The sequence below is a fragment of the Crotalus tigris genome, unplaced genomic scaffold, assembly GCF_016545835.1.
Source record: "Crotalus tigris isolate CLP2741 ecotype Arizona unplaced genomic scaffold, ASM1654583v1 scf7180000024342.5246164, whole genome shotgun sequence".
Lineage (NCBI taxonomy): Eukaryota > Metazoa > Chordata > Lepidosauria > Squamata > Viperidae > Crotalus > Crotalus tigris.
The window spans coordinates 4,838,183-4,851,526 of NW_024100512.1; the positions used below are offsets into that span (position 1 = coordinate 4,838,183).

Consider the following 13,344-nt stretch of genomic DNA (forward strand, 5'->3'; position numbering starts at 1 on the left):
TAATTTTAATGTGAATTTAACTCTCTTTATCTCCTCTTAATTCACATCTGGGGAAACTCCTACCTTAAGATCAATCTAGGATCTTCCTCTGAAGTTTCACTAAGTCCTGGCATAGATTGGAGGCAGGGCTTCCTCCAACTCTTTCCATGGCAGGTGGCAACTTCTAGCCTTAAGACTGCAAACTCCTTTTTTGTGTTGTAGGTCTCTGGGCTTCCTCTGACAGCATCTCTGAATATGAGCATGGCTGCAGAGCAGCATTGCTAAAAAAGATTTTTGCAAGGAATACCATCATGTACGATCTAAAATTGAGTCACGGAGGAGAAACAAAGAAACACCAAATTTCCCCTTGAAATTTGGATTAAAAATCTCCCCCGCAAATCACAACCCAGATCACTGCAGCCTTCATCCAGTTCTCTCCCCCGCCAGTAATTATGCGCAGCACCCACTGGCCATTCTCAGTATTTTGATCTGAAGAAGGTAATTTCCACATCAGGAACTGATGCTGTTCTCCAGAGAGCAAACTGAAATGAATATTCTAAAGAACACTTAATATACCGTAATACTATATTATCCCGCTGTATCTGTCCCCATGGCCAGGACTTGTCTAATGTTTATTTGAAAATACATTCAACAAAGGGCCTTTCCATCATTAAATCCGGCCCTTGGATTTCATCTCATTGTTTATAGTTGGAAGATTACTGATGCATAGCTTCTTAATTACCCCCAGGGGAGTAGAGATACTTTAATTACTGGTTATCTTCCAGTCCCCCCCCCCTCATTTATTTTTAAATAATAATACAGGACTATTAAAAAGAGAAGAGTTAAAAAAAGAGGAAAGAATAAATTGCTCCCAATCCATCTTCTCAGGAATATATGTAATGTGACGCTAGAACAATTAAGAGAGTCTGTTCTGGGGACAATTAACTGAACTCACCTAAAATTAGTAAGGATTAAACCAGGCACGATGTGCAAACAGGCAAGCTTCATTTAAAAGCCAGCTTGCCAAATACGAGTTGGACTTACATGAGACTTCATTAGTGATTGCAGCTTAGATTGAGTGGGATGTATGGGGGGAAAAAAAGTAAGTTGAGGGGTCCTTGGTGTTCTCTGAGTTTGGTTGTTTTCTTGCAGACAGCTTGGAAACCTCTCCCTTTCCCCTCAGCATGGCTGGCTCAGGAATTCTGGGAGTTGAAGTCCACGAGTCATAAAAGAGCCAAGGTTGCCTACCCCGAGTATAGGCAATATAGGTAGATATTTAATGGCTGGTACCCTAGTTAAAACAGCCTTCTCTAAGCCAGTGCCTCTAAGACAGGGGTGTCAAACTCGTAACGTCACATGACGTGTCGCGACGTATCATGACTTTTTTCCATTGCCAGCAATGGGGTGGGTGCGGTTTTGGCATGATACATCAGGCCCGCAGGCCGGCAGTTTGACACCCGTGCTCTAAGATGTAGGAAAATTCTGGGTGCCACTTATCCAGGGGACCCCCATTTGGAGGAAATTTGTGCTAGAACATTGGAAAAAGAAAACTTGCCAATTATTATTTCTCAACCTAACAGATTTTTGAGGTCCGCTGTAAGGATTACACAGCAGAGCAGCAAGCTACAATATGTATATACCTCAGTTTCTTGGTGCAAAATAATAAATATGTTATGTTTATAATAATGTTTGATAAAATGAATAGTATGATGAAACACAATTTATTTGTTAGATTTTTATCCCACCTTTATTACTTTATAAGTGTTATGTTAGACTGAGAGTGATTGGCCCAAAGTCAGCCAGCTGGCTTTCATGCCTAAGGCAGGACTAGAACTCACCATCTCCTGGTTTGAAGACCATCACCTGAAACATTACATCAAATTGGCTTCTACTTATACAACAGAAAAAACACTTTTCTTTGTTTTTCCTCTGGGCGTGGATTTTCCATTGGTTGATTGGATTTTTTTTCTTGATTAGTTGGATTTTATATTTGAATTCATTCGATTGCTGTATTTAAAAGCATATCCTTTGTGGTTTCAATCTATTCTGAAAGTGCTGGAAAACAGCTTGGCGTATTTTTAAAATAAATTCATATATGCCATGTATCTACAGGTAGCCGGCAATGCTCTCATATTTAATTAATTGACATGATGGGGAAGGGTTTGAGGGATTAAAAAGCAAATTATACTATTGAAAATGGATGCCTTTGCCTCTTCTTGCTATAAATAAGAGATTCGACTAAGTAAAAGTTTTTACAGTGGCTCTCTTTTGGGAGTGCATTGCCCATGTTTTCCAGGCATTGAAGTTTGTTAATTGTTTGTTTGTTTGTTAATTGTTAAGTCCCCAGCACTTCAATAGCTGTAAAATCAATCCAAACAAATCTAAAATTAAAATCTTTTGTTTTCTTTCACTTTAAGTGCAGGACTATCAACATTTAATATTTTCTTATTAATAAAACTCAGCTCCATCTGGTGGTAGCACAAGAAAGAAATCTTGGGTTAGAATTAATTTAGAATTAATTTAAATTTTAGATGCTGGAGGAAGACATTTCAAATTAGTATATAGGTCAGGGGGTCTTCAAACTTGGCCCTTTCATGACTTGTGAATCACTTCTGAATATTCTGATCTTCTGGATTTAAAAAATATTTCGGGCTATTTTGCCTAGGTAGTAGTTCCTGCATATTTCCATTAAGATCATCTTCCTTACTCTATAATAGGGGTCTTCAAACTTGGCCCTTTTATAACTTGTGGACTTCAAGTCCCAGAATTCCTCAGCCAGCGTGGCTGAGGAATTCTGGGAGTTGGTCCACAAGTTATAAAAGGGCCAAGTTTGAAGACCCCTGATATAGGTACTCTTCGATTTATAACCAATCATTTAGTGACTGTTACAACAGCACTGAAAAAAGTGACTTATGATTGGTCCTTGCTCTTATGAGTGTCACAGCATCCCCACAATCATGGTGATCAAAATTTGGGTGCTTGGCAATCAACATGTATTTACAATGATCACAGCATCCATGGATCATGTGATTGCCATTTTGTAATCTTCCCAGCTGGCTTCTGACAAGCAAAGTCAATGGGGAAACCTGGTTTCATTTAAAGAGAGCATTATTCACTTAACAACTGATGTGACTTGCTTAACATCTGTGGCAAAAAAGGTAAAAAAATGGGTGCAACTCATTTAACAACCATCCTTGCTTAGCAACAGAAATTCTGGTCCCAGTATTAGTTGTAAGTTGAGGACTATGTATATTAGGAACTGAGACACTGAAAATACTAGTTTAGGTGAAATTCAGTTTTACATTTGAACCTCCAGACAATAATATAAAAACTTGTTGAGAAATAGATGATTGCTCCAGATTCAAGTATAACATTCTAAAGAAATAATAGTAATAATAATAACAACAACAACAACAACAATAATAATAATATAAATAAATAAATAAAAAGTTGGGAGGGACCTTGGAGGTCATCTAGTCCAACCCCCTGCTCAGGCAGGAAACCCTATACCATTTCAGAGAAATGGTTGTCCAATCTCTTCTTAAAAACTTCTCTCCTTGATTAGTTTCCATCCGTTGCTTCTTGTACTACCTTCAGGCGCTTTGGAGAATAGCTTGACCCCCTCTTCTTTGTGGCAGCCCCTGAGATATTGGAACACTGCTATCATGTCACCCCTAGTCCTTTTCCTCATTAAACTAGACATACCCAATTCCTGCAACTGTTCTTAATATGTTTTAGCCTCCAGTCTCCTAATCATCTTTGTTGCTCTTCTCTGTACTCTTTCTAGAGTCTCAACATCTTTTTTACATCGTGGTGACAGGATGGGACCCACCTAAGATATATCCTAAAGACTAATTTCTAATATTAGTCTGTCTCTCCAAAGATTCTATTTAAACATTTGAAGGCTCTCTTTCTTTTTAGCTGCTTAGGGTCCTGCGGATGAGTGATAACCACAACCAAGATTCTCTTGGGGGAAGCACCTCAATTGGGCTTGGCTGGAGAAAGGTTAAGATGGGTAAAAATTACTGTATTGGAGAAGATTCCTGAGAAAGAAAAGAAGCTGACACGTCATTGCAATTATTAAGTTAGTAACATGGTTGTTAAGTGAATCTGGATTTCCCATTGACTTTGCTTGTCAGAAGGTCACAAAAGCTGATCACATGACCCCAGGACACTGCAACCGTCATAAATATGAATCAAGTTGCCAAGAGGCTGAATTTTGATTATGTGACTATGGGCACGCAGCAACGGTCATAAGTATGAAAAACGGTCCAGTCATTTTTTTCAGTGCCGTAGTAAGTTGGAACGGTCACTAAATGAACTTTTGTAATGGAGGACTTACCTTTATTAGACAGCCTCCTTTACAGCACCGCCTTTGGGGAGGGGGGGGGGAATAAGAATGAAGAAGCTGAGCAGAGCGTGATTGGCAGCTGCGCGTCCTTGCTCCGACCACCGCTAGAGGGCGTGGGGCGGCCCTCCCCGGCAAGGCCCCGCCCGCTCTTCCTGTTGCGCTCATGGCTGCCCTCCGGTCGCTGGGCTCGGCTCTCGTCTGGAGAGCAAGGCCCGCTTTCCCCCGCAGGTCAGTGCAGCGACGGGGCTGGAGCCAGAAAAGCGCCCGTCGCCCCTTTGCTACCCGGGGGAGGGGCTGCAGCTGCTGCAGCTGCAGCTGCATTTCGGCTCGGCGCCGAGGAGCTCCGCCTCCCGGGGTCCAGCCTGGTGCTGAGGCTCCGCCGTGGCGGTAAAAGAAATGCCCGGGGTTGCGCGTGGCTCCGGGCTTTGGCTCCCAATTGACCTTGGCTGAAGCTCACAGCAAGCTGGATTTCCATAGGGGCGCTCGGGGGAAACGCCGGGGCGGTCCTGGGGAGGGCGAAGAAGCCTGTCCTGGGGAGGTACCTTTCGGACTCGGCGGCTTGAGGAAAAAACTCTCGGCCCGCGTGGCTGTGAAATCCTCTAAATTGGGAGCTTGCCTGCAGGAGGAAGGCATGAAACCCCTTTTTCTGTGAGGGGGTGCAGGGAAAAAAAAAGGAAATCGCTTCTTGGTTTAGTTGTGGCTCAGGAAGGGGCAGGGCAGTCCCAGATCCGGATGGGTTTGTAAATTATGTTGGGAGTCTGAATTAAAATTGGATTTAACGTTGGGAGATCTGCTGCCTGTCAGGGTGCCGAGATATCGGATGGGAAGGGAAGGGAAAGGCGCTTTGGCTTTTGTTGCTCAGCTGGAAGAGGATTTCAGGGGTGTAGGCTATTTTATATGCACACCCTTTTCAAGGCCATTTGTAATTACGGCTTAGTCCTCGACGTGTGACCATCATTGAGGCCCAAATTTCTGTTGCTAAATGAAACATTTGTTAAATGAGTTCTGCCCCGTTTTATGACTTTCCTTGCCACAATTGTTAAGGGAATCACTGCAATTGCTAAATTAAGTAACACGGTTGTTACGTGAAACTGGTTTCCCCCCCCCCAATTGACTTTGCTTGTCAGAAGGTGGCAAAAGGTGATCACATGACCCTGGGACACGGCAATTGTCATAAGAACCAATTGCCAAGCATCTGAATGTTCATCACATGACCGTGGGGAAAACTGGGATGGTTGTAAGTGTGAAAAATGGTCATAAGTCAAAGGGCAGCTGTCCTTGATGCATATATTTAAATAATACCTCCTCAAAGTTCATAGTTCACTCAGCTTTTGCCAGAGGCAGGCGTGTGCAATACAGGTAGTCCTCGACTTATGACCACAATTGAGCCCAACATTTCTGTTGCTAAATGAAACATTTGTTAAGTGAATTCTGTCCCATTTTACGACCTTTCTAAACACGGCTACGTGAATCTGGCTTCCCTTTGACATTGCTTATCAGAAGGAACAAAACGAGATCACATGACCTCAGGACATTGAAACCGGTATAAGTATGAGTCAGTTGTCAAGCATCCGAATTTTGATCATGTGACCATGGGGATGCTGCAATAGTTGTATGAAAAACTCATAAGTCACTTTTTTCAGTGATGTTTTAACTTTGAACAGTCACTAAATGAACTGTTGTAAGTCAAGGACTACCTATACCTTGAAAAGCTAAAATCTTGTTTGAAAAGTCCTTAGTGTTGCTTGTTTCAAGAGTTTTAAACCCATTGAGAAACCAGCACTATCAACAATAACAGGGCAGTTGAACCTTACAGAAGGGAGAGTGCCAAAACTATTTAATTATGCCGTTCTGTCCAGAGCATTTACCTCATAAAAATTATATTGCTGGCTGGAATTTTCTGGCAGTTGAAGTCCTCGCATCTTTAAAATGGCTAAGGCTGGGAAAACTGCGATAAAGGGATGTAAATTATTCTGGATTAAAATAAGGGGACAAGACAATAACCTTCTTCCTACTGTAATTTAAATGCTGTTTTTTCACATTGCACCTAGAAGTACAGATAGTCCTCGACTTACAACAGTTCACTTAGTGACCGTTTCCAGTTCCGTTTGGAACTGAAAAATGTGACTTATGACCATTTTTCACACTCATGACCATTGCAGTATCCCCATGGTCACATGATGAAAACTCAGATGCTCATATTTATGACGGTTGCTGTATCTCAGGATCATGTGATCACCTTTTGCAGCCGCCTGACAAGCAACATCAATGGGAAAGCCAGATTCACTTAACAACCACATTACTTAACAGCTGCAGTGATTCACTTAACAACTGTGGTAAGAAAGGTCGTAAAATTATGTGAAACTCAATGAATGTCACACTTAGCAACATAAACTTTGGGCTCAATTGTGGTTGTAAGCCAACTACTTGTAATTGGACTACAATTTTACTTCCCCACCGGCCACAATTGTACTTCTTAATCCTGTACAGGGCTTTAACCAACATTCAAGGTTACTGTGCTGTCTGTCCTTTTTGGATATAGCTCAACTCCAGATGGTAGCCCCTCAGATTTCCATTTAGAGTGATTCATGTAACATCCAGTAAAAGAGTAGTGAAAGCTGCTGGCTAACTGGCATTTTGACTTACTGGTCAGGCCCGCCGTCATTATCTCATGTTCTCTCTCTCTTTTCAGTTTCAGGCAATCTCAGCGAAATCATCGCCTCACGCCTTCCGATGATGAGCTTCTCCAAAAAACAACAATCCATCATTTGGAAAGAGAATCACCAAACATCATGTTTATTGAAAATTACACTAATTTTGGTTTCTCCATCAATGGGAACACAGTGGTAGGCCCTTGCGCTATTTTGCCAGAAGCCATCCTGCAGTGGAATGTGAGTGTGTAAGCTTTTCATTTCCTTAATAGAGATACATGAATCTCTTCAGTTCAGGATATATATTTTCTAATTGTAATATATTTTTCCTTAAAGCCATTTACAGCAAGTCTTTGCTGAATGATGGGAATTTCCATTACTAAGCAATATGGTTGTAAAGAGCAATGTACATGATCACACTGCTTCGCGATGGCAGCTCCAGCCAGTTCCAGATTACCATCATTACGCAAGACCCTCATGAGCTTGACTTCCTACTGGCTTCCCCAATGATTTTGCTTGTGGGAAGCTGTCAACTATGTTCATGTTATAGCGGGATGCTGTGATTGACAGAAATCTGGGCTGGTTGCTGAACACTGGACCATGATCATGTGACTACAAGATCACTGCAACAATGAGATCAGTCATAACTAGCACTCATTTAGTGCCATCCCAGGTTTGAATGGTTGCTGAGTGAGTGTCATTTAGTAAGGACCACCTGTACATGCCAGTTTGCGATTCACATAGAATAATGTTTTTAATGGAAACTTTTATGTATTTTAATGCATAAAACACCCGCTCACCTTCAAAGATCATGTAGCCCGTCTAAAACCGTGTTTCTCAACCTTGGCCTCTTGAGATATGTGGACTTCAACATGCCATCTGGAGAGTTCTGGTAGTTCAGTGTTTCTCAACCTTGACAATTTTAAGGCATGTGGACTTCAACTCCCAGAATTCCACAGCCAGCAATGCTGGCTGTGGAATTCTGGGAGTTGAAGTCCACATGCCTTAAAATTGTCAAGGTTGAGAAACACTGTGGTAGTTGAAGTCCACACATCTTCAAGTGGTCAAGGTTGACAAACACTGCCTTTTGTTATGCTGCGTATCGAATATAAGTTTGTCTTATATTATTTTGTTTCATATTCCAGGTTGGCACATATAAAGATATTATTCCAGACAGCCTTGTTCTGTTCTATATGCTGGAGCCCAAAATAGGTAACAAAAGAACTGTGGGTCTTGGGCTGGGGCTTTAGTGGGTTTTTGTTCATTTTGGTCTTAAGGAGGAAACATCATCTCATCATCTTTCCCTGCCTTCCCCTGCTGGTCGTCCTAGAAATTGTGGTCCTGGGAACGGGAGGCAAAGTAGAGAGGCTGGATCCTGATGTCCTGAAATGTTTGCAGCAACGTGGGATTGCTGTGGAAGTACAAAGCACGGTAAGAGGGGGTGCGGTAAGGACAGGAAGAAGCAGATAGCAAGAAAGATTAGGGGAGAAAGCAACACAATAGAGTTTTTCTTCTTCTGGTCTAGGATTTCATGAAACCTCAAAATAGAAAAAGCCGGATAGCCCAGGCAGCATGAAACCTCATTACCTGATGCAGTGTTTGGCATGCTTAGCATTTTTATTTAGGTTGTGTACTTCTAGTCCTCGTGGTTTGTTTCTTTCAAATGCACAGAAATGCATGTGGAGCTTATTTTTATCTCCAGAAGTCTTGACTTGGAACGGATGCTCCAGGAAATTTGGCAGTCGTGCCTTTGGCATTTTGCAATGGAATTTGTATTGCTCTTTTCCTCCATATGCATTGATATAGCGATTTGCTAACGCAGTGGTTCTCAACCTTTTTAATGCCGCGACCCCCCCCCAACCGGTCGTAAGTTGAGGACTACTCAACCGGTCGTAAGTCGAGGACTACTCAACTGGTGCAGCACCGTTTGCAGAATGGGACTTTTGGCGGGCTCAGCAGGGCAGACAGCCTGGACAATTCCTATTGGCTTTTGAAAGCCAATAGAATTAGACTCTATTCAAGAGAGTCTATTCTATTGGCTTTCAAAAGCCAATAGAATAAAAGGGAGTAGCACAGCTAAGGAAAAGGGGGGAAAAAATGGCGGACTGCGTTGTTTGGCGACCCCCATGAAATGGTCGTTCGACCCCAAATGGGGTCCCGACCCACAGGTTGAGAACCACTATGCTAATGCATGAACTAGCAATACAAATAGGCTCTCATCTTTTTCTCCATACGGAGTCCTTTGGTTGGGGTGCATTTTTCCCTGCTGGCTTTGAACTTGGACCCAGGCGCCCAGCTGTACGTAATCTTTTTATGGATGGAAACTAATCAAGGAGAGGACCAACCTAGAACTAAGGAGAAATTTCCTGACAGTTAGAACAATTAATCCGTGGAAGGATATGCCTCCAGAAGTTGTGGGTGCTCCAACACTGGAGATTTTGAAGAAGAGATCGGACAATTATGTAGGGTTTCCTGCTTGAGTAGGGGGGTTGGACGAGAAGACCTCCAAGGTCTTTCCCAACTGTGTTACTCTGTTATTCTGTCTCATCTCTTTGGCTCCACAGCCTAACGCTTGCGCCACTTTCAACTTCCTGGTAAGCGAAGGACGTGTGACAGCTGCTGGACTCATACCTCCTCCTCCTGGTACCATATCTGAATAAGCCTTTAAGGGTAAGACGAGATAAGAGGCGTTCTAGGCAGGCTAGAGAAAGAGACTCTACTGTCATGGCTGCCCGCCCCTTCAGGGAGCTTTCAGCTGCTTCTCCCAGTCACAGACAAACATCAGCAGGAAAACATCACCAGAAGAGCTGGGGTTGTTTTGTTTTTTTCCAGGCTTACAGCTAGTTCTGAGGCTGGCTGTTCTTCCTTGCATTGCAGCATGAGCCCAGCTTGGAAAAGAAGGCCTGAAAGTGATTATTATGCACCACTGTTTGTGTCTTATATCTAGTTATCTGAAACAACTGGAGGCTGCTAGTGAATTTTTGTCCTCAGAGGAAATCTATTGGGTAGACTGAAATAAAGTTATTTGTCCAAAATTGATTTACAGGCTCTGAGGCGAAGTTTTAAATGTGGGCTTCTCTGCTCACTGAGTCATCTATTTTGTTATTTATTTAATTTAATTATTTCTATTTATACAATCCTCTGCTTGATCTGCTTAGGATATCCTACATTATCAGTGAACTGCAATTTAAGTTTTTATTTAAGCAGCCCAGCCAACAAATCATAAAAAGAACATGAAAACATGTAAGGAAGGTATCTAATCTCCTCTCCCTATTGTCAATATTTGTAACCCATGCCAGAGACCATGCCAACAGGTTTTTCTGTGTTCTGCATGTGGCGTGTGCCTGCACATGGTGGCTACAATGAGGAGGGGGGGGGGTTCTGGGTTTGTAGAGCTAGAGGACGATGCCAGACCTAGAGGACGATGTCATGGCTTAGGAAGTGAGAGAGATGTGCCTCATGGTTAGCTTATTGCTTGTAGCTTAGCATTGATGTGAGGCTTGTTGTCTTTTGAATAAAATCTCATTTAAAAGGCCTATATGGCAGAACATGGGTGAATCAATAGCAATAGCAATAGCACTTAATATGCCACTCCATAGTGCTTTACAGCAGTCGCTAAGCAGTTTACAGCATATTGCTCCCAGTAATCTGGGTCCTCATTTTACCAACACCGGAAGAACGCTGAATCAATCTAGTGCCTTTCAGGATTGAACTGCTAGTGGTGGGCAGAGTTAGCTTGCAATACTGCATTCTAACCACCGTTCCCTCACATCTCCGACTGAAGGACTGCTTCCTGTCAATGAAAGCTCAGACTATACACCAAGCCCTCTTGAACCTGGGAGAGTTTGCATAGGAATCATGCATTCTGTTACAAGGCCATAGCCTCTCCTGCCATTCTGCAGAGCATACAGCTGGCATGCCGTATTGCTTAGCTTAAGCATATCCCAGACCCATAGTTTTAAGGAAGGTAGTTCTCGACTTATAACAGTTCATTTAGTGACCATTCAAACTTACAACGGCACTGAAAAAAGTGACCTATGCGTTTTTCATACAACTGTTACAGCATCCCCATGGTGACATGATCAAAATTCAGAGGCTTAACAACTGACTCATATTTATGATGGTTGCAGTGTCCTGGGGCCATGTGATCTCGTTTTGTGACAAGCAATGTCAATGGGGAAGCCAGATTCACTTAACAATTGCGTTACTAACTTAATAACTGTGGCAAGAAAGGTCATAAAATGGAGTAAAGTTCACTTAACAAACTTTTCACTTAGCAACAGAAATTTTGGGCTCAAATTGTGGTTGTAAGTCGAGGACTACCTGTATTGCACACGCCTGCCTCTGGCAAAAGCTGAGTGAACTCTGAACTTTGAGGAGGTATTGTTTAAATATATGCACCAAGGACAGAGCTGCCCTTTGCCAGGACTTGTGGAACAGTCAACAGATGAGTCAACGATATATCTAAGTGGATCCCAAATCTTTTAGTTAACGGAAAGCGATTTTGGTTCTCACATTTAAGCGCTCCAGGAAAGCTAACTAGTCTTTTAAACATGTTTCATAGCCTCATTACTATGAACCTGTATTTATTTCCCATGAGATAATGAAATGAGGAAATGAGCTTTTAGTGGAACAGTTTAATAATTTGATTCAAAAGACAAAAAAGTGGCTCCAAATGCAGTTTTATAGGAACACCCAGCAGAGGGCAGTCATGTGATACCAGGAAAAGATGTGGCTGCTTTAGGGAATTGATGGGCTGTTGCTGCACAAGGGCATCTGCAAATGACTGGGCAGCTATTTGCCTTTGAATTTAAGGTAATTTAAGTCCTGTTGACAGGTATTTTGTGTATCAAATCAAGGAATCTGTACAAGTTAATCAATGAATCTTTCCCCAAAATATTTTTACAGAATGCTTCACTGTGATATGGCATAAACCATTAGCATGCGTATCTTAAAAACTGAAGGTTTGTTTGAGTAGTCTCTCTACAGAGACAAATCCACATAGTTGGGTTGACCTTTTTGGGGGAAGTAGTTTGAAAGGGCTAACTTGGGTCCTGGCTGGTCTTACGTCTAAGGCAGGACTAGAACTCAAGTCTTCCAGTTTTCAGTCTAGTGCCTTTAACCATTACACCAAACTGGCTCTCCAATTTGTATAACAGATGTCCCATAAGCCAACAAATAAATGTGTCCATTCTTCCATATGATCCTCTAGATTCATATTTCAGTTAGCTTTCCCAGGCCAATCAAAAGAAGAACACTGAATATGAGAAATGTGATTTTTAACAAAGAGAGTTCCTAAAGTTAGATTGCAAGAGTTGTAGGCTACTATGACAGCAGCCAGATGTCTGTGCATTTCTTACTCTACTGTTTTGTAAAACCGTTAAAAAAGAAACACAGCCCCAACTGTGAAGAATAAAGGACCTGGGTAATGGACCAGAGAAGAAAAACATTATTCCAAGATTTTGAGACTTGAACCTGCTTAGTTCATATTTGATAATATGTAAAAATATACTATATTTACACAATGTTAAGGAATGCTCTTCTGTGTAATAGCAATGATCTGCATAAAAAGTATTTTTAAGGTGTAAGCATCATCTTTTTGTAGGAAGTATTCATGCATTTATTTCGTCATTTTTAGTTAAGTAAATTTAATTTTGCTAATGTTTTCTTGTTTATTAATACCTACCAGTATTCATGTTTGAAGTTACATAAAAGTGTGAGATCTTGCCCACACAAGCAGATAACTAGGCCTAAGAATGTAACATAACCAACAGTCCTCCCACTAACATTGATCTTGGATAGTGATAAATCTTTCTGCTTTGAAACTAGAAAAGAATGTTCTCCTTCATACCTGAACATTGGGTTGGAGCACCAACAGATGCCTTTTTCATATAAATCTGAACATCCGCTATTTTAGACATAGTTTGGGGTGGATAAAACAATCTCTGGAAGCTGGAAACTCTTTGCTTCCAAAAAATAATCTTTCATATGGAGCAAAGCAATAGCTGGAAATGAGTTTAAGAAGAATGTGACAGGGAGTGTGCATGTTGCAACGTTTGCATAGGGCAGGGGTTCTCAACCTTGGCAACTTTAAGACTTGTGAACTTCAACTCCCAGAATTCCTCAGCCAGCAAAGCTGGCTGAGGAATTCTGGGAGTTGAAGTCCACAAGTCTTAAAGTTGCCAAGGTTGAGAACCCCTGGCATAGGGGAATGGGTGAAAATCATTTTTAGGAAGTAAAATGGATGACTCTGTGTATATAGGAAAGGTTTTGTTGACATACGTTGGAGAGTAGCCGATCAAATTCTCCTTTAGAAACTACCAACAGAAAAGACAGGCTAAACTGATCCCCAGATGCACTGGA

At 41.8% G+C, this 13,344-nt stretch overlaps 1 protein-coding gene across 3 annotated transcripts; it reads left to right on the forward strand.

Annotated features, from left to right (window-relative positions):
- The first annotated feature begins 4,440 nt into the window (after positions 1-4,440).
- On the forward strand, positions 4,441-10,020 carry NDUFAF3 (NADH:ubiquinone oxidoreductase complex assembly factor 3). 3 transcript variants are annotated; one of them, XM_039326589.1, is made up of 6 exons: positions 4,441-4,558; positions 7,023-7,221; positions 8,127-8,193; positions 8,312-8,412; positions 9,546-9,651; positions 9,814-10,020. In XM_039326589.1, exons 1-5 carry the CDS (start codon positions 4,494-4,496, stop codon positions 9,639-9,641), a joined length of 528 nt encoding a protein of 175 aa, XP_039182523.1. In that variant the 5' UTR covers positions 4,441-4,493; the 3' UTR covers positions 9,642-9,651; positions 9,814-10,020. The 3 variants fall into 3 exon arrangements, with proteins under 3 accessions (XP_039182523.1, XP_039182524.1, XP_039182521.1); XM_039326590.1 differs by having other exon boundaries at positions 9,859-10,020; XM_039326587.1 differs by having other exon boundaries at positions 9,546-10,020.
- The last annotated feature ends 3,324 nt before the right edge of the window (positions 10,021-13,344 follow it).